The 23,123-nt window shown below is 37.9% G+C and overlaps 1 protein-coding gene across 6 annotated transcripts in view; it reads left to right on the top strand.

The window, feature by feature from the left end:
- TINAG (tubulointerstitial nephritis antigen) overlaps positions 1-23,123 on the top strand; it is a 155,717-nt gene that overhangs the window by 113,280 nt on the left and 19,314 nt on the right. For 2 of the 6 annotated variants that reach the window (XM_061146373.1, XM_061146365.1), the window contains exon 11: positions 3,502-3,705. The exons of 3 other annotated variants lie outside the window; for them this stretch is intronic. In XM_061146373.1, the coding sequence (XP_061002356.1) occupies positions 3,502-3,684 (183 nt within the window). In that variant the 3' untranslated portion in view covers positions 3,685-3,705. Of the gene's footprint in view, positions 1-3,501; positions 3,706-13,306; positions 13,449-23,123 lie in introns of those variants that run through there. One more of the 6 variants, XR_009693537.1, reaches the window with a different exon arrangement.

Below are 23,123 nucleotides of genomic sequence, written 5' to 3'. Positions count from 1 at the left end.
AAATAGCATGGTTCAGTGCTGACAGTTGGCCCTCCTTATCCATGGGTTTCACATTTTCAGACTCAACTATATGTATTATTTCACAAACTACTGTTTTATAAAATAGCATATATAGTCATTTTGTGTTTTATATACACATATATTAGATATTATATAGTTATGTAAATTATATGATATATATATAAAAGACAAAATGACCCAAGAAGAAATAAATAGGCAGAGAAAGCACTAACCAAGAAATAAACAGGTTTTCTAAATTTTACTGCATGAAATTTATAACATTATTCCACAAAAGACACAACTGAAACAATAAGGAAAATGAAGAGATGAAGTAAATGAGAAAATATTTGTGGCATACTAAGCAATAGAAATATATATTTTCCTATTTCATATGCTTTCATATTACTAAAAATATTAGTTTATATTATAGCATTACTACCATTCTTTTAATTTTTCTGGATATGTATTTATTTCTCACTTTTCCTCCTTAATATCCTTTATCCTTTACACATTTTTTCTCTTTTCTTAAACTTATCAGGGATTTGTCTATTTCATTTTCCTTTTCAAAGAAACAATTGTGGTTTTTCATATTTTCTTCTGCATCATTGTTTTCTGTATAGTTATAGTTAATAGCTGTTCCCATCTTTGTTATCTTCTTCCTAATTTCTTTGCAATTATTCTGAATATTTTTTTCTAACTTCTTAAAGTAAACCCTTAACTCATTAATTCTGAGCTTTTCTGGTGTTCTAATTTAAGTATTTATGTACGATGCTCTCTAAATGATGCTTCTCAGTATAATCATGGCTTCCTTTCACTCTTTATAATTCTAATTACTTGTTTTTTTTTAAAGACACACATTTTCTATTAAGTGGAACCTCAAGAAAAGTTGCATCAATTGCAGTTATATTTTACTTCTCAGGTACTCTCTTAGCTCATCTCTATTCAGTGAGTTTACAAATACAATGTAGAACTAACTTAATCACATAGTGTGTCAACTATATGGCTTAGTAACTAGTTGTATTGATGTATTTTGCATTGCAAGAAACATGTTTCAATATTTAGGTCTCTAATACATATTTGAAGCTGGAACATTCACAGCAGGCTAGCTTTCAGATGTATTTACTTATGAAGTCATATTTCCAGGGAGAACTTCTCTCTGTGGCCAGGCCATTAAGTGTTAGTTCTTTCATTTCAAGTGACAAGATTCTCTTTTTGAAGAACCATTTGCTATGAGATCCCTCCCTTCTTAGCCTACTAGTTTCCCTCAGATAAAGAAAATAAAGTAGCAGAAAAGCCAAGCATGCTATAAATGATTTTGCATTAAAAATTCATTTCTGATTTTGTAGTATGTTGTGTTTCTCTAAAATATTTTGGCATTTGGTATGTCGAATTCACAGGTACATTCCCAGTAAAGAGATATTTGTGCACAGGAATAAAGTTTTATTCTTACCATTGCAAATACCAGTGATAATTGTCACTTGCAATCTCTTTAGCATTTACCCAGCTCTGTCTAATTTATTCTTTTGATTCATGAATTAATACAACACAAGATATCTTTCCTTGGAAATGTATTAATTTCAAACAGAAGCAACTCCATTGTAGAAAAAAACCCCTTTTGACTATTTGTCAGATACTTGACATATGTATATGACATGCATATGAACAGTGCTTTAAAGGATTATAGAATAATTAAGATGATTATGCAATGAAGTAATAAAAATAGCATTTTTCTATTTTAATGTAGTTTGGAGGAGTGCCTGTGAAATATAGTTGACTTCTGAAAATGTAGGGATTAAGAGCTCTGACTCTCTGGGAAGTCAAAATTCTGTGTATAACTTTACAGTTGGCCTTCATTTCCAAGGTTCTGGTTCCACATCCATGGATTCAACCAATTGTGGATCAGGTAGTAAGTATTGAAGAAAATCTCTGTATAAGAGGACCTATGCAGTTCAAAACCATATTGTTCAAGGTACAACTGCACAGTAAAACTAGTCTTAATTCTCCATGTGAATATCAAATTATCAAGTAAAGCAGCTTTGAGACCTCTGAGAAGTTACTAAATGTCTATTGCTTCTTGGGGGGTCATGTTCAACTAAGTAAACATATTAATCATACCTACATTCATTGAGCCTTTGTTATATACTGAGTGATAATGACAAGTGCTGTTTAGAGTCTCCACTTCACTTAACAGGTGGTTCACGCAGCTCCAGGAGATATAAGTTAAAGAAGACACAGGCTCTTTTAATGACAGGACAACTTTCTCCTCATCTTAAGGTGGCAGCAGGTGCAGTGAAGGCAAAAGGGAGGGAACACAGATGATCCAAACAAGTCTCTGAAGCTTTTTTTCCCCACTCCTGACTCCCAATCCTGCACCGTGACTAAGGGTGGGCAGCTTGCCTCAGAGTGGTTCTGTGTAAGGCCAGTGTCCATATTTTCTGATCCAACCATTAGGGTGCCTAGACAGATACCTACACGTGTGCTTAGGGAGATCATGGGATCTTCTATTTGACATCATGATGGCTCTGGAGAATCTACTACTCAAGGATGCTATGTGAATAAATGTTTCTAAATAGACAGAACAGACACTCCTCTAGTTTTCAAGTTATCCTTCAAGGACTACCTAGGACAGGGGGAGAAAAGAGATTCCAAGTTACAGATAGAAACTGGAGGTAAACACACATCATCTCACTTTAGGAGATGTAAATGGAAATCTGTGTCTTCCAGGATCGTTTAGACTTCTTGCAGTGGGAGGATAATTTCAACATTCACTTGTTGTCAATGGTTTTAATAATCTGACATTTTCTATGGTGGGAATGTGCACATGTGTACACACATGTAGACACAGACACACTTGGTCTTTTTGGAACTTTGGAGATAGGAGTCTCTTTCATGTCCAAGTTTGGAAGTTTGTTACTTAAATAGAAATTTATTGAGAGTCTGTTCTGTATTAGACTCTGTGTCAGGCACCAGGGATATTTGGGGCAAAAAAGTAAGACCTGGGCTCTCCTTTCAGAAATGTGCTTTTTAGTCTGTCATGAAAAAATTTCCAGGGGCTTCTCTGGTGGTCCAGTGGTTAAGAATTTGCCTTGCAATGCAGGGGACATAGGTTTGATATCTGTTTCAGTTCAGTTCAGTTTAGTTGCTCGGTCACGTCTGACTCTTTGTGACTCCATGGACTGCAGCACACCAGGCTTCCTTGTCCACCACCAACTCCCAGAGCTTGCTCAAACTCATGCCCATTGAGTTGGTGATGCCATCCAGCCATCGGTTTTTCCAGTGAATATTCAGGTCTGATTTCCTTTAGGATGGACTGCTTAGATCTCCTTGCTGTTCAAGGGACTCTCAAGAGTCTTCTCCAACACCACCAGTTCAAAAACATCAATTCTTCAACGCTCAACTTTCTTTATGGTCCAACTCTCACATCCATACATGACTACTGGAAAAACCATAGCTTTGACTAGATGAAGCTTTGTCAGCAAAGTAATGTCTCTGCTTTTTAAGATGCCTTCTAGGTTGGTCACAGCTTTTCCTCCAAGGAGCAAGCATCTTTTAATTTCATGGCTGCAAGGGACTAAGATATCACGTGTCCGTGAGCAACTACGCCCACATGCCACAAATAAAGTCTGTACACAGAAACAAAAGATCCCTCATGATGCAAGGAAGATCTGCATGCTGCAACTATAATGTGGACAAATGAAGAGCTAAGTAAGTATTAAAAATAGATATTCAGTGCATAATTACAATAATTTATGAGGAATACTTTGGAGGGAATTTCCACATGACTAGAAGCTGTAACAGGAGGAATTGGTCTAGTTCAGGGTGTTGGCAGGTAAACGGCTTTTCAGGAGGAATATTTAGGTTAGTCCCCAAAGGAAAAGTAGGAGTAGACTAGGGAGAGTCACACTTGGGTGGCAAATGAGAAACGCTGCCTGGATGAAGCACAAGCTGGCATCAAGATTGCCGGGAGAATTATCAATAACCTCAGATATGCGGATGACACCACCCTTATGGCAGAAAGTGAAGAAGAACTAAAGAACCTCTTGATGAAAGTGCAAGAAGACAGTGAAAAAGTTGGCTTAAAATTAAACATTCATAAAACTAAGATCATGGCATCTGGTCCCATCACTTCATGGCAAATAGATGGGGAAACCGTGGACACAGTGAAAGACTTTATTTTTTGGGGCTCCAAAATCACTGTAGATGGTGACTGCAGCCATGAAATTAAAAGACACTTACTCCTCGGAAGAAAAACTATGACCAACCAAAACAGCATATTAAAAAGCAGAGACATTACTTTGCCAACAAAGGTCCATCTAGTCAAGGCTATGGCTTTTCCAGTGGTCATGTATGATGTGAGAGTTGGACTATAAAGAAAGCTGAGCACTGAAGAATTGACGCTTTTGAGCTGTGGTGTTGGAGAAGACTCTTCAGATTACCTCCGACTGCAAGGAGATCCAACCAGTCCATCCTAAAGGAGATCAGTCCTGGGTGTTCATTGGAGAGGACTGATGTTGAAGCTGAAGCTCCAATACTTTGGCCACCTGATGCGAAGAACTGACTCATTTGATGAGATCCTGATGCTGGGAAAGATTGAAGGTGGGAGAAGAAGGGGACGGAAGAGGATGAGATGGTTGGATGGCATCACCAACTCAATGGACATGAGTTTGAGTAAACTCCAGGAGTTGGTGATGAACATGGAGGCCTGGCAGGCTGCGATTCATGGGGTCGCAAAGAGTCAGACACAACTGAGCGACTGAATTGAACTAAACTGAAGAAAGACCCGGAAGAGGGGGCGAGTAATCTCAGAAGAGTTAAGAAGAGGCTCTTTTGCAAGTGAGTGAGTGAGATAAGGGTGGTAGGGAGGTAGGTGATAAGTAAATTGTATAAGACAGTAGGAATGATGTTAGAGAACTTTGCCTTTATCCCCAAAGCCATGATGAGGGGAGACTATTAAAATTTTTTGAAAAGTCCTGCTGGCTGAAGAGTTGATTGAGGAGGGCAAGACCAGAGATAAGGCTCCCACTAATCAAGTGGATGATTAAGAAGCTTGGGACTAGATGTAGTGGTGATTTAGACCAGGAAATGGAGAAGAGAAATGTCCTGTTTGGCAAAGTGTTTAGGTTATAAGATTATCAGGACTTGATTTAAAACCCATCATGAGGAGCAAGAAAGAGAGGATTCCAGAAGGATTCCAAAGGTTTGGGTTATTAAACCAAGTTAAAGTTCAGGGATTTTCAGCGGGATACGTGAAGTTACTAACCTCCATCCATAGTTCTTCATGCACTCTGTCTACCAGATCTAACCCCTTGAATCTATTCATCACCTGTACTGTATCATCATAAGGGATGTGACTTAGATCATACCTGAACAGCTTAGTGGTTTTCCCTAATTTCTTCAATATAAGCCTGAATTTTACAACATGGAGGTCATAATCTATCATATAAGATATACCCAAGTAAATGCAGAGTGCCAGAGAATAACAAGGAGTGATAAGAAGGCCTTCTTAAATGAACAATGCAAAGAAATAGAATAAAACAATAGAATAGGTAGGAAAATTGGAAATATCATGGGAACATTTCATGCTAGGATAAGCATGATAGAAGAGAGAAATGGTAAGGACCTAAAAGAAGTAGAAGAGATCAAGAAGAGGTGGTAAGAAAACACAGAAGACAAGGATGTGTATTTATTATCACCCTGCTTATTTAACTTACATGCAGAGTACATCAAGAAAAATTCCAGACTGAATGAATCAAAAGCTGGAATAAAGGTTGTGGGAGAAATATCAATAACCTCAGATGTGCAGGTGATACCACTCTAATGGCAGAAAGTGAAGAAGAGCTAAAGAACCTCTTGATGGGATGAAAGAGGAGGGTGAAAAAGCTGGCTTGAAACTCAATGTTCAAGAAACTAAGATCATGGCATCTGGTCTCATCACTTCATGGCAGACAGAAGGGGAAATAGTGGAAACAGTAGCAGATTTTATTTTCTTGGACTCCAAAATCATTGTGGATGGTGGCTTCAGCCATGAAATTAAAAGACACTTGCTCCTTGGAAGTAAAGCTGTGACAAATCTATACAGTGTATTTAAAGCAGAGACATCACTTTGCCAACAAAGGTCCACATAGTCAAAGCTATAGTTTCCCTAGTAGCCATGTACGAATGTGAAATTTGGACCATAAAAAAGACCAAGTGCTGAAGAACTGATACTTCCAAATTGTGGGGTGCTGAAAAAGACTCTTGAGAGTCCCTTGGACAGCAAGGAGACCCAAGCAGTCCATCCTAAAGGAAATCAACCCTGAATATTCATTGTAAGGACTGATGCTGAAGCTCCAATACTTTGGCTACCTGATGTGAAGGGCCAACTCCTTGGAAAAGACCCTGATTCTGGGAAAGATTGGAGGCAAGAGGAAAAGGAGGCAACAGAGGATGAGATGGCTGGATGGCATCACTGGCCCAATGGACATGAGTTTGAGCAAACTCTGGGAGGAAATGGAGGACAGAGGAGACTGATGTGTTGCAGTCCATGTGGTCTCAAAAATCAGACAGACTTAGTGACTGAAAAATAATAACAAACCTTGAATCTATCCTAGAAATCCTGCTTTCAAGGCAAAAGTTAACTGGATGTAAATTTTTATGTCTCAGCACTTTTGGTATCTAATTCAACAGATCTTTTGAATGACTACTTTGTTGCTAAGTATTGAGAACAGTTCTCTCAATGTAGGGGTTCAAAAATGGACTTAGTTTTATGGTTCAAACAGGCTGGAATAAGGGAGAATAGAGGACATAGGAGAAGGGCGGATGCATCTAGATGGCATGATCATGAAAACCTTTTATGGGGAAGTTACCTGATAGTATTCCCAAATCAGCCAGGTGAATGAAGAAGGGAAGAACATTTTAGGAAAAGAAAACAGCCTGTTCAAAAGGGAGGTATAAATATTCTCGATGTAATAGTATAGCTGAAGGAAAAATAAACTGGCCAAAGTTCAGTGGGGTGGGATGTGATGTGATGGGAGGTAGACCAAGGTGATTTTGGGAAACAGCAGAGAACAAACCCATGTGGACCGTGAAGGCCATAATATAGAGCTTAGATTTTATTCTCAGTGTGGTGGGAAGGCATTGAGAAACTATTACCTCTTTACTTTCTGTGTGGAAAATGAAGAAAAATCAAGATGAAGAAGGAAACCGTAAGGAGGTTATAGCTACAGAGCCGGTGACAGGTTGGGGATGCTCAGATCAGGGCAGTAACTGAAGAGTGGGGGATGATGAGAAGCAGGGAGGAAAAGATGTGCTTGTGTGATTGTGGAAGACTTTTATCTTCTTTTTCAACTGAAGTACAGCTGATTTACAATGTCGTGTTAATCTCTGCTGTATAGCAAAGTGATTCAGATAGATATACATGTATACATACACTGTTTTAAATATTCTTTTCCATTATGATTTATTATAGAATGTTGAATATAGTTCCCTGTGCCATGCAGTAGGACTTTGTTGTTTATCCACTCTCTATATAAAAGCTCACCTCTGCTAACCTCAACCTCCCACTCCACCCATTCCCCACCCCCTCCCACCCTTGGCACACCAGTCTGTTCTCCATGTCTGTGATTCTATTTCTGTTGCATAAGTTCTTTTGTGTCCTATTTTATATTCCACATGTAAGTGATGTCATGGACATTTACATTGCTTCCATGTCTTTGTTATTGTGACTAGTGCTGCTATGAACATAGGGGTGCATCTATTTTTTTTTGAATGATAGTTTTGTCTGAGTACATACCCAGGAGTGGGATTGCTGGATCATATGGTAATTCTGTTTTTAGTTTTCTGAGGAACCTCCATATTGTTTTCCACAGTAGCTACAATAACTTATATTTGCAGAAAATTTTAGATCTTTCAGATCTTTCCCTGGCCAGCTGAACTGATGATGGTAGTGTCATTCACTGAGATGTGGAAGAATCAGGAAAAGCAGCTTTGAGATAAAAACAAGAGTTCACACTTAGGTATGCTAAATGGATATGACTATAAGGCTCCCATAGTTCTAAAGTTACATAAGAGAGACCATAAAAATCTCATATAACAAACAGGTACAGGGAAATATCAAGAGTGGCTTCTAAGTTTGAATAAATTGGCTATTCATCAACAAGCATAGGTTAAACATCTGTTTGGAAGAATCATTACATTAGTCCAAAAAGAAATGGACTGGAGAATGACAATGAGACTGACATCTCATTGAATAGAGGGATGCTCCTGCTGGAGACCAAACTGGAGAATGAGCATCATGTCTGCATGTGATATGGACAAATGCCAATCAGTTCAGTTCAGCCGCTTGGTCGTGTCCGACTCTTTGCAACCCCATGGACTGCAGCACGCCAGGCTTCTCTGTCCATCAACAACTCCCGGAGCTTACCCAAACTGATGTCCATCGAATCAGTGATGCCATCCATCATCTCATCCTGTTGTCCCCTTCTCCTCCTGCCTTCAGTCTTTCCCAGCATCAGGGTCTTTCCAAATGAGTCAGTTCTTCACATCAGGTAGCCAAAGTACTGGAGTTTCAGCTTCAGCATCAGTCCTTCTAATGAATATTCAGGACTGATTTCCTTTAAGATTGACTGGTTGGATATCGTTGGACTGCAAGGATTCTCCAAGAGTATTCTCCAATATCACAGTTCAAAAGCATCAATTCTTCAGTACTCAGCTTTCTTTATAGTTCATCTCTCACATCCATACATGACTATTGGAAAAACCATAGCTTTGACCAGACAGACCTTTGGTGGTAAAGTGATATCTCTGCTTTTTCATATGCTGTCTAGATTGGTCATAGCTTTTCTTCCAAGGAGCAAGCATCTTTTAATATCATGGCTATAGTCACTATCTGGAGTGATTTTGGAGCTCAAAAAAAAAAAAAAAAAAAAAAAAAAGTCTGCCACTGTTTCCCCATCTATTTGCCATGAAGTGATGGGACCAGATGCCATGATCTTAGTTTTCTGAATGTTAAGTTTTAAGCCAACTTTTTCACTCTCCTCTTTCATTTTCATCAAGAGGCTCTTTCATTTTCATCAAAGAACTAAAGTTCTTTGCCAGTGATGAGGTCCAAATACCCTTTTCCCTTCCTCTCATCATGCAATGCTCCAAGGAAGGCTAAATAAGTCTTGGGAATTAACTATGCCCCAGAAAGCATTTGGGAATAAATCCTCAGTTAACTAGTTTTGAAACAGAAATGACTATCTGTACCAAGACATGAGTTTGAGCAAGCTCCAGGAGATGGTGAAGGACAGAGAGGCCTGGCATGCTGCAGTTCATGAGGTTGCAAAGAGTCAGACATGACTGAGCGACTGATCAACAACAAGAATTTACTCATATGATATTATTTTCCCATAATATTGGATGGGCAATTAAAGTAGAAATTGAACAATATTACAAAAATACTAAAAATGTTCTATATGTATGTATGTGTCTATGTATATATACAGATTGTGTGTGTGTGTGTGTAAAGCATATTCTCTTCATAGTTGATTAGAATTTTCTTGAGGGAGAAAATTCTGTATCCTCAATTGTGCTAATGTAATGCTTGTTCCAGACAGATATTTAGTATATGCTTGCTAATGAATAGCCAACATTTTAAAGTGCAGATAGTAAAAAAAGTAACGCAAAATTTTGGTGAATATTCCAGTGGCCAAGTTTAGTATCTGCAATGTCTGTAGAGTGAAATAATTCTGATTAATTGAAGTCCTAAGAAGAGAAGAAATCAATAAAAATTGGATTTCAATAGCACCAGGAATTTGAGTTTGATAGAACTTCAGAAAATGCAAATACACAAAGATACTTAAATTTAGATGATTCTTTCCTTGCCTACGTTTACAATCGGCCTCTAGTACATTAACTCTAAGTATCCTTTTGAAATCTGGGCAAGCATAAAAGTCTAAAACTGAGCATTTCTACTATTTTCTGTCTAAAGAATTCTAAGTCAACTACAAATATCTGATTTTAAAAAGGAAAATAAAAGAAAAAGCAAACTTCTGAAACTCTGTGTTTCTTCATTCATATGAACACTAAGTAAAATAGCAGAACAGCATGAGTTCTGCCTTTTGACTTTGTAATGCTCTGTATGAAACCTAATTTAGACTTGGGAAAAATTATATCATCACCAGGACTAGCTTTATACTTAAAGCATTAATGAGAAATGAAGGACTTTTCAGTGATGTGTAAAGAAAAGGTCCTTAGAAATGGAGGTGTAATAAAAGATGAAAAGACTTTGATTTTGGCTCTGTGGGAGAGTTGGGAGATCATTCAAAGAAAGCATTACTTATTGTGTTAATTACCTAGTGGGATCATCAAAATTCTTCTACATCTTTCAAGCACCACTCTCTTCTGTTCTTCCACTTTTATTTTGGGAATAAATTTGAACTTCTGAATAGGTTCTATGGTTTGAGTCACTTAAGAATTCATAAAGCAGACAGTGCATACATGCAAAAAAAAATTGTGGGCATTTTACAAATGTGTGACATTTTATGCTTCTCCTGTATTATTATAATTTGAACTCTATTGATAAACTATTTAAAAACCCAACTGAGAATGATGAGTAGAGATAAGGCTCTGCTGAAATTAATACCATTTTTTGGTGGCAATTCATATAATTATGTGTATCTATTTCTCTCTCTCTCTCTGTGTATGTGTGTGTGCATTTATTTCTTGAGGAACCAGTCACTGATACACTAATCCATAGCACTAATGTATTTTAATGCATGACACATGAAAATAGGAAAACACTTTAAAAAACTTTGATGTGAAATTTTTGTATATAAAGATGCCAAGACATTTTCTTCCTGCAGATTTAAACATGGCTACTACAGTACCATCAATTTTTTTTGGGGGGGGGGGTGGTAGACAATTTTTATTAAATAAAACTTAGATCATTAAATAATGCCATCAAACTAAATTTTCCTCCATTTTTGGAAGCTGACCACATGAAATTTTTGTTTTTACAAACTAGAAAGCCACCTCGAATTTGGATGAGATAGAACATTTATTGGTTAATAAAACAAAGATGGCAATGGGTCAACAGGATCCAGAGCCTAAATGGCAACCTGTTTTCTATCTCATATTTTCATCGCTCTTTTCTCCACATCTTGAGCTTTGACTTCATCACATGCCACTTAAAAATGAGCAGAACTTTACCCCCATAACAAAGGAAGCAGTCACTGGGTGATTTTAAGTTGACATCATCTTAACTGGCTTCAGAGAATATGATGCTGCTGGTTCAGCATTAGCAACACCTAGAAAGTTGTTAGAAATGCAAACACCAGGGTCGCCCTCCAGACCTACTGACTCAGAAGCTCTACCCCTGGGCTTCCCCTCAATCTATGCCTTACCATACTGTCCAGGTAACACTGAAGTGTGCCAAATTTTTAGAGAAACACTGCTCTGAAAGAAAGAAAGACTGTCTCTTTCATTCTACATGAATGTCAGGGAAGGACTCTTACTGGTTTAGTTTCAACTACATTCAAACTCTTAGATAAATGACTAAAACCAGGGATGTAGAAAGCTGTAATGAGCTTGGTTAAAGTATATGTTCACACCCCTGGCCAGGAGAATGAGATTCTGTGTTTGGGAGTTCCTCCAGACCACAGAGTGGAAGAAGAGATAGAGGATATTCCCCCAAATACAGAGTGCTGTTACCTAATAAAGGAGCAAAGTATGCAAAGATGAAGGAAACACAGAAGATTTGTATCTTGTAGTAACCTACAATGAAAAGAATATATGTATGTATGTATAGCTGAGTCACTTTGTTGTACACTGGAAACTAACACAACATTGTAAATCAACTATATTTCAATTTAAAAAGCAAAATATAGAAGACTATTAAAAATGATATTGGATCTTCTTCTCCAATTCAAAGATAACCTTAGTTTAATGTTTATCTCCTACATTTCCTTTAAAAATTCAATGGAACATGCACATATGCTATCAATTCCATCTTATCAATTGGCTTGAAAAGCATAAGTCACGAATTATCAGCTTATATGTTGTCACTGTGGAAAAGCAACACATAAAATTTAAATGATTCGTTCAAAGTTATTTGTCTAATGATAGAGTCAAAACTAGACTACAGTGTACAAAATGGCAAATCAGGAAATATACTCAGCCTGTCAGATGTGACTGACATACTAGCAAACCAAGATTTTGCTGATATGACAGGGAACTCTGCTCATTGCTACCTGGCAGCCTGGATTGGAAGGGAGTTTGGGGGAGAATAGATGCATGTATATGTATGGCTGAGTCACTCTGCTGTGTGCCTGAAACTATCACAACATTGTTAATTGGCTATCTGTTAGTTGCTCAGTTATGTCCAACTCTTTGCAACCTCATGGACTGCAGCCTGCCAGGATCCTCTGTCCATGGAATTCTCCAGGAAACAATACTGGGGTAGGTAGCTGTTCCTTTCTCCAGGGGATCTTCTCAACCCAGGGATTTACCATCTGAGTTATAAGAGAAGTCCCTGTTTATACTCCAGTATAAAATAAAAAGGTTTTAAAAAAGATTTTGTTGATAAGATCTCACGGTCACAATATCTGGGTAATAATGTTCTTCCCTTCACCTGGCTATTTACCTTTTTTGCAGCTCAAACACTGTAGGAAAGAGAGAAAAGACTAGACACAAATTTGATTAATTTAACAAGACAAAATAATATGTCTTTATTGAATGAAAGATGGCTTCTACAATAAGCTACCTGGAAATAACATTTGATCAACTTTTACAAATAAATTGTGAAAGCTCAGAAGCCAATATTAAAGGAAAGCAAATAAACTTTAACATTGTGTCTTGAGTCTGAAAAGTTCAATTCTGAAAGTGTAGAAAGCAGTGTGCTTCATTAACCATTCCACTGTCAAACAGTTTGTTTTTCAACTAATACCAGAGATACTCACTCTTTGAAGAACATAATTTTAAAAGTCTGCTTTGATTTCATTATCAAACAACTACAACTAAATTATGTGAACATCTTTAATTTTACATTTTAAAAATTAAACTTGCTTCAGAACTTCTTCCCAAGGAAATACCTGAGAAACAAGGAACTATGGGTAATTTGCATGAAAAAAATATATAGAGCATGGTTAGTATTTTAATTTTTTTTCTTTTTGTTCTAGATATGTTTACAAATAAGAGTGACATTTTTGCACAGGTGTAATGATCATCTGCCATTCAGAAATTTCTAAAATCTCTTAAACATGTATCCACTTTTCCACAGCCTTATTGAGTGGTACCTTCCCAAGATAGAAGGCCTCCCAATTGCCTCCTCCATCTTCCTTTATATTAGGGCCAGATGATCTACTTTCTCCAATGAAACAAGACTTCCCTGGACTCTGGTTTGAATTTTCGCTAGATGAAGAAAGAGTTTCAACATGGAAAATACACTGTTGACACTTGATTTTAAGATTGACGATATTTAGAATTTACAGGTAAGTTTGGTGTCTGGGACTGGCAATGGGTAAGGTGACAGCATCTCAAATTAAGAATCCCAGTTGTGGCAGAGCCAATATTGTTCATCATCTCAGGCCTGTTCTGGAGTCAGAGACATTCTGACAATGGAGTTCAAAGCCCAATAATTCTTAAAGCTTCCAATGTGAAACCATACCCCCCCCCCCCCCACTGCTTTTCTTGCTTATATTAGCTTCCCTTCTAGCTCATTTGGTAAAGAATCTGCCTGCAATACAGGAGACCCAGGTTAGATTTCTGGGTTGGGAAGATCCCCTGGAGAAGGAAATGACAACCCACTCCAGTATTCTTGCCTGGAGAATTCCATGGACAGAGGAGCCTGGCAGGCTACAGTCCATGGGATTGCAAGAGTTGGACACGACTTAGTGACTAGACCACAACCACACTAGCTACGATGGATTCTATTGGCAGAAGCTAAGAACTCTGAAGGAGAAGGCAATGGAACCCCACTCCAGTACTCTTGCCTGGAGTATCCCAGGGATGGGGGAGCCTGGTGGGGTGACCCCATCTATGGGGTCACAGAGTTGGACACGACTGAAGTGACTTAGCAGCAGCAGCAAGAACTCTGAACAAGACAAAGACATTAAGGCATTCTGAAAGATGGTTGCGTGTTTAACTGCATCATAATCTGATCATTTATTTTCAATTTTTTCAATACTCTGCAAATGCCTATGTTCCACCGTGGTACTGGTTTTACTGGGCTTCCCAGATGGTCCAGTGGTAAAGAATCCACCTGTCAATGCTGGAGACTCAGGAGATGCAGATTTGATCCCTGGGTTGGGAAGGTTCCCTGGAGAAGGAAATGGCAACCCACTCCAGTAGTCATGCTGGAAATCTCACGGACAGAGAGCCAGGTGGACTACAGTCTGCATAGTTGCAAAGAGCCAGTCACAACAAAATGCACACATGCATTGCTTTTACAAGCTGAACATCAACAGGGATCCCAAGGTGATCAGTATGTTTTCCAGTGTGTTCTACTACAAGAAAAGTGTATCCCCTCTACCCAGAAGAGGTATGCTGTGTGTCTGTTCTGCCTCTTCTTTTGGATGGTATAATATGATATTTTAGGCCTGAATCAAAAAGAACCATATACGAAGGGCAAAAGAACAAAACCCCAAAATTTTAACACTGTAATTTTAACTCTTTACCTTTAAGAGTTATCAGGAAATAAAATTATATAAAACACTTGTTTAGGGATTATGAATCTGCATATTCTACTCCCTGCTATATACCTTTGAACAAGTCACTTAACCTCCTGGGAATTTAGTGTAGTTTTCTATAAAATAAAGAAAATAACTTATCTTTCCCTATTATATTGGTACATTGTGATGAGAAGTATCTTTCAAAGTATGTGGTGTCAAAAATAATGTAAATTACCTTTTGTTTGAGCAATGTATTCTCCACAAAACAAAAATCTACTTCTCAGAGAAAGAAAAGAAAGTGGATTGTTACAATCCACAATAGGTGGATTGTTACCGCAGGTAAATACCACATATTGTGTTTTGAAATGTAAATATTTTAATGAAGGCAAGGGAACATTGTTTATTTCAAATAGACAAAAAAAGGAATTATTCTGAAATGTATTTAAATATAAGAACTGATTAGAACAAAACTAATTATCCTATTAGAAAAAAACTTCTTTAACTAAAGAACTCCCCAAGTCTTGAGCTAAAAAATAAAAACTGCCAATCAACAATCTTCCATTAGTTGATTTATTATTCTGCAATAAAAAAGTTCAGGATTATAGTTGATTCCAGATAACTTCTTCTGCCTAAGGATAAAATTAATCTATAAGGAATAAGAATCTCCTGGGTTAATTGAGAGCTTACATAGATCCCAACCAATTAGCATTCTTGAGCACCAAGAAGAAGAAATCTGCTTTCTTTTGATGGTTATTTCTTCTTTGATGATTCAAAAAACTTGGTTTCACTTAAAAGCAAATTGAAATAACTTTACTTAGAATTTATTGTGAGTCAGTCTTGGGAATGAAGGGTGAACTGGGGAAATGGAAATGAATAAAAAGAAAATCATAAAGCATTCATTCCTCTACATTTCTTAAAATTCTTAAGATCAAAGAGAAAATCCTGTGACAAATAAAAAATTGAAAATTAAGTTTTAGTAATTCTAAATATAAAACTTGGGTTGCTTGGGTCTCATAAAAAATGGAAACTCCAGTGAAAAGTAGGAAAAAGAGAAAAAAGAAGAAAATGACAGGGGATAAGGAAGAAATAAGAAAGATATTATTGCAGGAAAGAGAGTGGGACATGAGAGGATGGTCACATCCCAAGCATGAGTTCTTGGCTTCATATGGGAAAAAATTCAATCGGAGCTAAAGAGAAAGAAAGTTCACTCAGGGAGGAAACACACTTCATGGACTGTGAGCCATCTTGAAAGGCAAGAGAGGTACCGCGGTATGGGGTTGTCAGTTTTTGTAGGAGTGAGTAATTTCATAGGCTAATGAGTAGGAGGAATATTCCAGGTATTTTCAGGAAGGGGTGGGATTTCCAGGAACTGGGCCACCACCCACTTTTTGAACTTTTGTGGTCGTCCTTGGAACCACCTCAGCACCTGGGGTGTGTCGGGTAGCATGCGGATGTGTCACACGGAGCATACCCTGAGGCTTAAGGTCAAGCGGAAGTTGAATCTGCCATCTTGGATCTAGTTGGTTTTAGTCAGTTATGTTTTGTCCTCAGCAATGTCATTCCTTTAAAGGTTGTGCCCTGCTCCCTTCTATTCTCAATATTAGAAAAAAGTAAGAAAAGAAAGGACCCAAAGTGAAGGAAAGAGACCTGAGTGAGGAAGGAAAAGATACATGGTGGGATGGGGAATGTGGGAAAGTCCTACACTGATTTCTGCTCAGACAAGCCCTGCCATTGCTTATTATTTAGTTTATCCAAAAACAATTATTGAGTGACTACTCTACGCTAAGTACCAGGTAGGCAAACACCCGGGAAAGCTTAAGAAGGGCATAAAAACAAAGAACTGTACCAACTAAGTGTTCAGGATATGAACAGTATTATCTCGTTCACAAAGGAAAAATCATTTAGAATGCAGTGCAGATTTTCAGGTTAGATTCACCAGAGAATACCCTGTAAACTGGGGAACTAAGGAGTTTCTCAGATTGAGAAAGGGATGAACAGGGACAAGTAAAGGAAGCATGTGGCAGAGAGAAAAGGCAGACAACAGTTTATTATTTGTTCTTGCCTCTACTCCCTCCCACCTCCATTCATCTCTGTGTCTTTGACTCACTTGACTGGTTGCATTTTTCCCTCTCAAACTGTAATTCATGGAGTTGACTGTAAGATCATACATTTGAAATTGAGTCTGTTTCAAACAAATATGAGTCTATCCCCCAAACATATTCACTCTCCTTTTTCCCTAACTCCTAAGGACTTTATTTTAATACTTAAATATATCATTTTTAGAAAGGAAGTATGGGAAGGGAGTGGCTAGGGAATCTCAACAACCATTGGAGATTTAATTTTAGCAAATATTGATGCTCTAAGTGAAATAGATCTGGGCTGTTTTTATTAAAAAATCATTTTTCCTATTGACAGTGTGATACTGATACATTTCTGTATTTGTTTGTTGTGTATATTATCAAATATGACTGTTTGTTGCTGAGATAGCCTATGTTAATGCATAGGTGATACAGCTTCACCTATTCCCACTTGCCATCTCTTATTTGTTCCCATGGAAACATGAACACTTAATAGAAAAACATGTAAAGGGATGTGTAAATTCACTCTCTCATCTTATTTCTCTTCCATCCATGTGCCAAGATGGAAGACCCATTTCTTCCCTTTTTAAGCCATTGAGCAGATTTCTTTCCACATCCTTTATGGGTTATCCCTCAAATCCTGCTTTGATCGCTCTACTTTTGAATCTTTCCTGTCTCATCAAGTGCTCATTGGATGTTGAGAATTTTTAAATGGATGATCATCAAAGATATTGGTCTGTAGTTTTCTTGTCTTATTTTGTCTGGCTTTAGTAACAGGCTGATACTGGCCTCATAAGAAGAAGGGACATCTATTGGGCCAGAAAAGAATCAAATGATATGTTGTTCCTACAAGGAAAAGAAAAACAGGACAAGTCCCTCTTGTAGAAAAACAATTAACAGGGAGCACTTGGCCACTTACAGAGTCCTCATCTACCTTCCAAATACAGCTTAATTCCTTTCTTTCAACTCTTCTATGCTTTAGCTTTGACACAGAGATTTCCTGGGGACTGGACACAGTTAAAACTGTATTTATTTAGAAATACAAGCTTTTTATGCCTCCTGGTAGGAAAAAAATTATATGCATTGGCAATTATAAATTTCTTCTTTTTCTGTGTTTAAAAAATGCTTTACTAGCTTTGTGAAACCAGAAATAGTTTAATAAATGCTATTAACATTCATACAAAATATTCTCCATTTTATGTTTTGGGGCAGACACCATGCGTTAGAGAACATGACTAAATGGACATTGATTACCCATAAATGAGAGGAGACAGAACAGCATGGGATCCTGTTTGCCCTTTGATGACGTTTTCCTCATGAATCAAGATTTATATGGAGCTAAAAGGATCCACACAGTTGTTGATAAGACCTTTGCACAAAAGGACAGAGTGGAGGCAGTTAGCACTCTGTAGCCCAGAGAAACCTCAGTCAGGTCCACAAATGCTAATCACCATGGCCGTGGCAATCACAAACACTGGAAGAGAAAAGATGGCTGATTCCCAATGGAATTTACACAGCAGCTTTGAAAGCCAGTGATGTTTGGAGCACCCTGTTATGAAAGCACATGGCCTTGGGAGTACAGAATGAGCAGGGCAAAGGCTAATAGAGTGTTGCCAAGAGAACGCACTGGTCATAGCAAACACCCTCTTCCAACACAAGAGAAGACTCTACACATGGACATCACCAGATGGTCAACACTGAAATCAGTTTGATTATAGTCTTTGCAGCCAAAGATGGAGACGCTCTATACAGTCAGCAAAAACAATACCAGGAGCTGACTGTAGCTCAGATAATGAACTCCTGATTGCCAAATTCAGACTTAAATTGAAGAAAGTAGGGAAAACCACTAGACCATTCAGGTGTGACCTAAATCAAATCCCTTATGATTATACAGTGGAAGTGAAAACTAGATTTAAGGGACTAGATCTGGTAGACAGAGTGCCTGATGAACTATGGAGAGAGGTTCGTGGCACTGTACAGGAGACAGGGATCAAGACCATCCCCAAGAAAAAGAAATGGAAAAAAGCAAAATGGCAGTCTGAGGAGGCCTTACAAATAGCTGTGAAAAGAAGACAAGCAAAAACAAATGAGAAAAGGAAAGATATAACCATTTGAATGCAGAATTCCAAAGAATAGCCAGGAGAGATAAGAAAGCCTTCCTCAGCAATCAATGCAGAGAAATAGAGGAAAACAACAGAATGGGAAACACTAGAGATCTCTTCAAGAAAATTAGAGATACCAAGGGAACATTTCATGCAAAATTGGGCACAATTAATGACAGAAATAGTATGAACTTAACAGAAGCAGAAGATACTAAGAAGAGGTGGCATGAGTAAACAGAAGAACTATACAAAAAAGATCTTCAAGATCCAGATAACTACAATGGTGTGATCATTCACCTAGAGCCAGACATCCTGGAATGTGAAGTCAAGTGGGCCTTAGGAAGCATCACTATGAACAAAGCTAGTGGAGGTGATGAAATTCCAGTTGAGCTATTTCAAATGCTAAAAGATGATGCTGTGAAAATGCTGCACCCAATATGCCAACAAATTTGGAAAACTCAGCAGTGCCCACAGGACTGGAAAATGTCAGTTTTCATTTAAGTGGCAAAGAGCCAAATTACTCAGCCCAATACCAGGAAAGGAAAGAGTTTTGTAGGAGACCCCAAGGATGCTTAGGTGGGGAAAAGCAGAGCTGCCAGGAGGAGACTGAGGGTGGTGGTGGGGGGTGCTGACGTCAGCTTCTCCATTGCCCTAAAGCATCATCAACTCTGCTCACAAAATACTCTGGGGACACTGTTGGTATTCTCTTTTGAAGAGGACGGGCAAAAGAGGAGGGTTGTGGGAAAGTGACCAGTTCTCACATTCAGTCTCTCCACTGATAAAGAGGGAGAGGGGATGAGATGCACACACCAACAAGAGAGTACAGGAATAGGGGACCTTGAGAGAAGATGCCCTGAGTAACTACACAGAGCTTTTCCACTGGGGCTGTTAGACTGAATGTGAGTGATAAACAAACCGACTTTCACATTTTAAAGAACAAGTTGGCCTCTAAATGCCTACACAAGTCATAGACACCAAGTGCCAAAGAAGAGAGATTAGTAAGAAAGCAGAGGTGGGAAGGTCCTTTTCTTTAGACTCAGCGGGGATGGTTCTAGAAGTTGCTATGGTCTATACCAGATGACAAGAGATTTGACAGATCCTGGTAGATCCCTTGCCCACATCCAGGAGTCGACTTCAACTGTAGGGGACAGCAGAATGACAAGTCCTTTCCTCACTAGGTGATGGGACTTGGTAGATGGCATACCCTGGGTTGACTTCTGGGTCTCACTGATTATAAAACTTGCATTTTTCCTGAGATACGCTGCTGCTTCTTAGCTGACACAGTGCACAAATGCCTCATTTTACATCATTAAAGCAAAGGCTGACCTGATGCAGAGAGAGGATTAGCAGAATCCAGGAACTGGGGAGGAGTAACAAAATTGCATCTTAACTCTCGCTAACATCTCACTCAAAATTAGCAATTTCATTAATTTCGAATATAGACAACAAAGTGTAGAATTTGCAACACTGGTGAACTTTATCACCAGAAGTCTTGGAATATTTTTATGGCATATTAAATTTATTACAAAAAAATATAAATTTATTATATATTTCAAAAATATAATTTACACTCACAATTCCTTGGAGAATATGGCATTATTAGACATTTCACCAAATATCAATGTTTAACATGTCAATAAAGAAGCATATATTACTATATCACATTTTCATTTTAATAACAGGATTTCAATATAACTAACTTCCTTTTAATACTCTCCATTTAAAAACATTATTCTTGGAAGGAATCTACAGACTTCAACAGACTGATAAAGGGGTCTATTACACAAAAAGTTGAACATGAGGTCTAAGGCATTTTGAAGTGGAATAAGTAACACAGGAGAGATAAATTATTTTCTTTTAGTAGAGAAAGGGAAAGAGGATGGAACTGAGGAATTTTAACTCTTGAGGTCAGAAGCTTAGGTTTATAAATGCTGTGATATAGGAGCAGCAGGGCAGGCTTGGCCGGGACCCAGTACAGCATCCTGCCTCTGAGTGGGAAGAAATGCCCATCGGAGTCAGGAGGCACCAAGGGACTGCTCACAGGTTTCACACCGGAACCAGCTCTTGTTCACTTGTATGCCTAGAAATGGTTCCTGAAAATCTGGATTTCCCTTTAATGTCAAAGTGCATTATGACCATTTATGTTCACTATAAAAATGGGTGCAAAGTTTGATTCTTTTTAATCAAGATAAATATTTGTTTTGTAGAATTTGAAGATAGAATATATCTTAATGTTCTTTTGACTTTGATAATAATACTAATTTTATATTCATTTATTCCCAATAAAACTGCTACTTTCTTAGAAATATTTCTAATTTGCGTACACTTTTAAGGAAATTGGAATCTTTCATGGTTTTTAAACACTTTGTAAGTCTGTCAAGAATGCAGACTAGCGGAAAGAGAGTAACTTGGTACATCTGACTGCTTATATACACAGCATCAATACTGAACTATACATTATTTTAGTGCGTGCTCAGTCACTTCAGTCGTGTCTGACTCTCCGACCCCATGGAGCATGGCCCGCCAGGCTCCTCTGTCCATTGGATTCTCCAGGCAAGGATACTAAAGTGGGTTGTCAGTTCCTTCTCCAATTATTTGAGTAAGCCTTTGTAATTAAATTTATAATTTCCTTTTTCAGGTATAGATTGAATGCCCCGCTTGTAAAGATGTTGGGTCAGGAAGTTATAATTAGCAAAATCCGCCAAAATAATTGTTTTAAGATAAATCTTAAGCTTAACACATCATTACATGATTTTATTATTATATATTACACAGTATATTTATTATCTCATGAATAACAGTCCAGGAAATTACTATGCTGACCATTTGTCGAAAATGGTCTATTTCTATTTCACCTTTATTTCAGGCCACTTTTTAAACAGATTCTGTTTTCTGAATTCCCTTCTTTGTGTGTATGTGTGTGTGTGTGTCTGTTTGTAGTAAAATATGTTTGTTCTAAAAGAGGTGATGTCAAAGTCACTCAGCAAGGCTACCCTGTTCACCATTGATCAAGGGGCCCCTCATTCTGCTGTACATTGCTTTAATCATATCTTGTCTTATGTTACGGTAACTGACACAAACTGACAAACCTTTTGTAAACTCTTTGGTGGTTGTTTTTGTTCAGTCGCTAAGTCATGTCTGACTCTGTGACCCCATGATCTGCAGCACCCTAGGCTTCCCTGTCCTTCATTATCTCCCTGATTTGCTCAAACTTGTTTCCTGAGTCGGTGATGCCATCCAACCACCTCATCTTCTGTCATCCCCTTCTCCTCTCGTCCTTAATCTTGCCCAGCATCAGGGTCTTTTCCAGTGAGTCAGCTCTTCGCATTGATGGTGGCCAAAGTATTGGAGCTTCAGCTTCAGCATTCAGTTCTTCCAATGAGTATTCAGGTTTGATTTCCTTTAAAATTGACTAGTTTGATCCCCTTGGTGTCCAAGGGACTAAGAATCGCTTCCAGCACCACAGTTCAAAAGCATTAATTCTTCAGCACTCAACCTTCTTTATAGACCATCTCACATCCATACCTGACTTCTGGATAAACCATTGCTTTGACTACACAGACCTTTGTCAACAAAGTGGTGTTAGTTAGTTATGAAGAAGGAAATGGCAAACCACTTTAGTGTTCTTGCCTGGAGGACCCCATAAACAGTATGAAATGCTTTGGAGGCTAGGATAAATGTCTTAATGCAGGTTTGATTCTCTTATAGTGCCTCCCATATAGTTGTCCTCAAAAATATTTATTCCTTGAATGAATGGGTTTTTGTTGTTTTAATATTAAGTAATGAAAGGTTAAATCCAATTATTAAATACACATTTCTAGTTTTTATGCTACCCATTTAAATCCTATGGCAGTGGTCAGTGTTTCATGTGTCTGGAATAGACTGGATTTGCATAGAAAGATTTCTTTTGCCTGATTGATTATTTCTGAGATTCAGCAGCAACCAAAGAGATTCTCTGAGTTTGCATCTAGAAATAATAGAAAAAAATTGGAAAACAACAACAACTGCAAAAAAACCCACTGGATAGGGTATCATAAAACTGCATTCAGCTAGCCAGCTTGTGTTACTTTATCTTTTAGAAGATTGCTTTGTAATTTATTCAGAGCATCTTTTTTTTTTTCATTTTTCAGGACACAAATTATTGGCATTAAGTGTATTCACATTGTGTAAACCATCATAGCTTTCTATTTTTAAAATGTGTTCATCACCCCAGTCAGAAACCCTGTTGTCTGTTAAGTCATAACTCCCCACTCCTTACCACTCCCTCAGACTTGGCAATCTCTATTCTACTTCTGTCTCTATGAATTTAGCTAGAT

Source organism: Dama dama, chromosome 7, assembly GCF_033118175.1.
Source record: "Dama dama isolate Ldn47 chromosome 7, ASM3311817v1, whole genome shotgun sequence".
In the NCBI taxonomy this organism is placed as follows: Eukaryota; Metazoa; Chordata; class Mammalia; order Artiodactyla; family Cervidae; genus Dama; species Dama dama.
The sequence above is the reverse complement of the archived record's forward strand: the minus strand, read 5'-3'. Positions and strand labels throughout refer to the sequence as shown.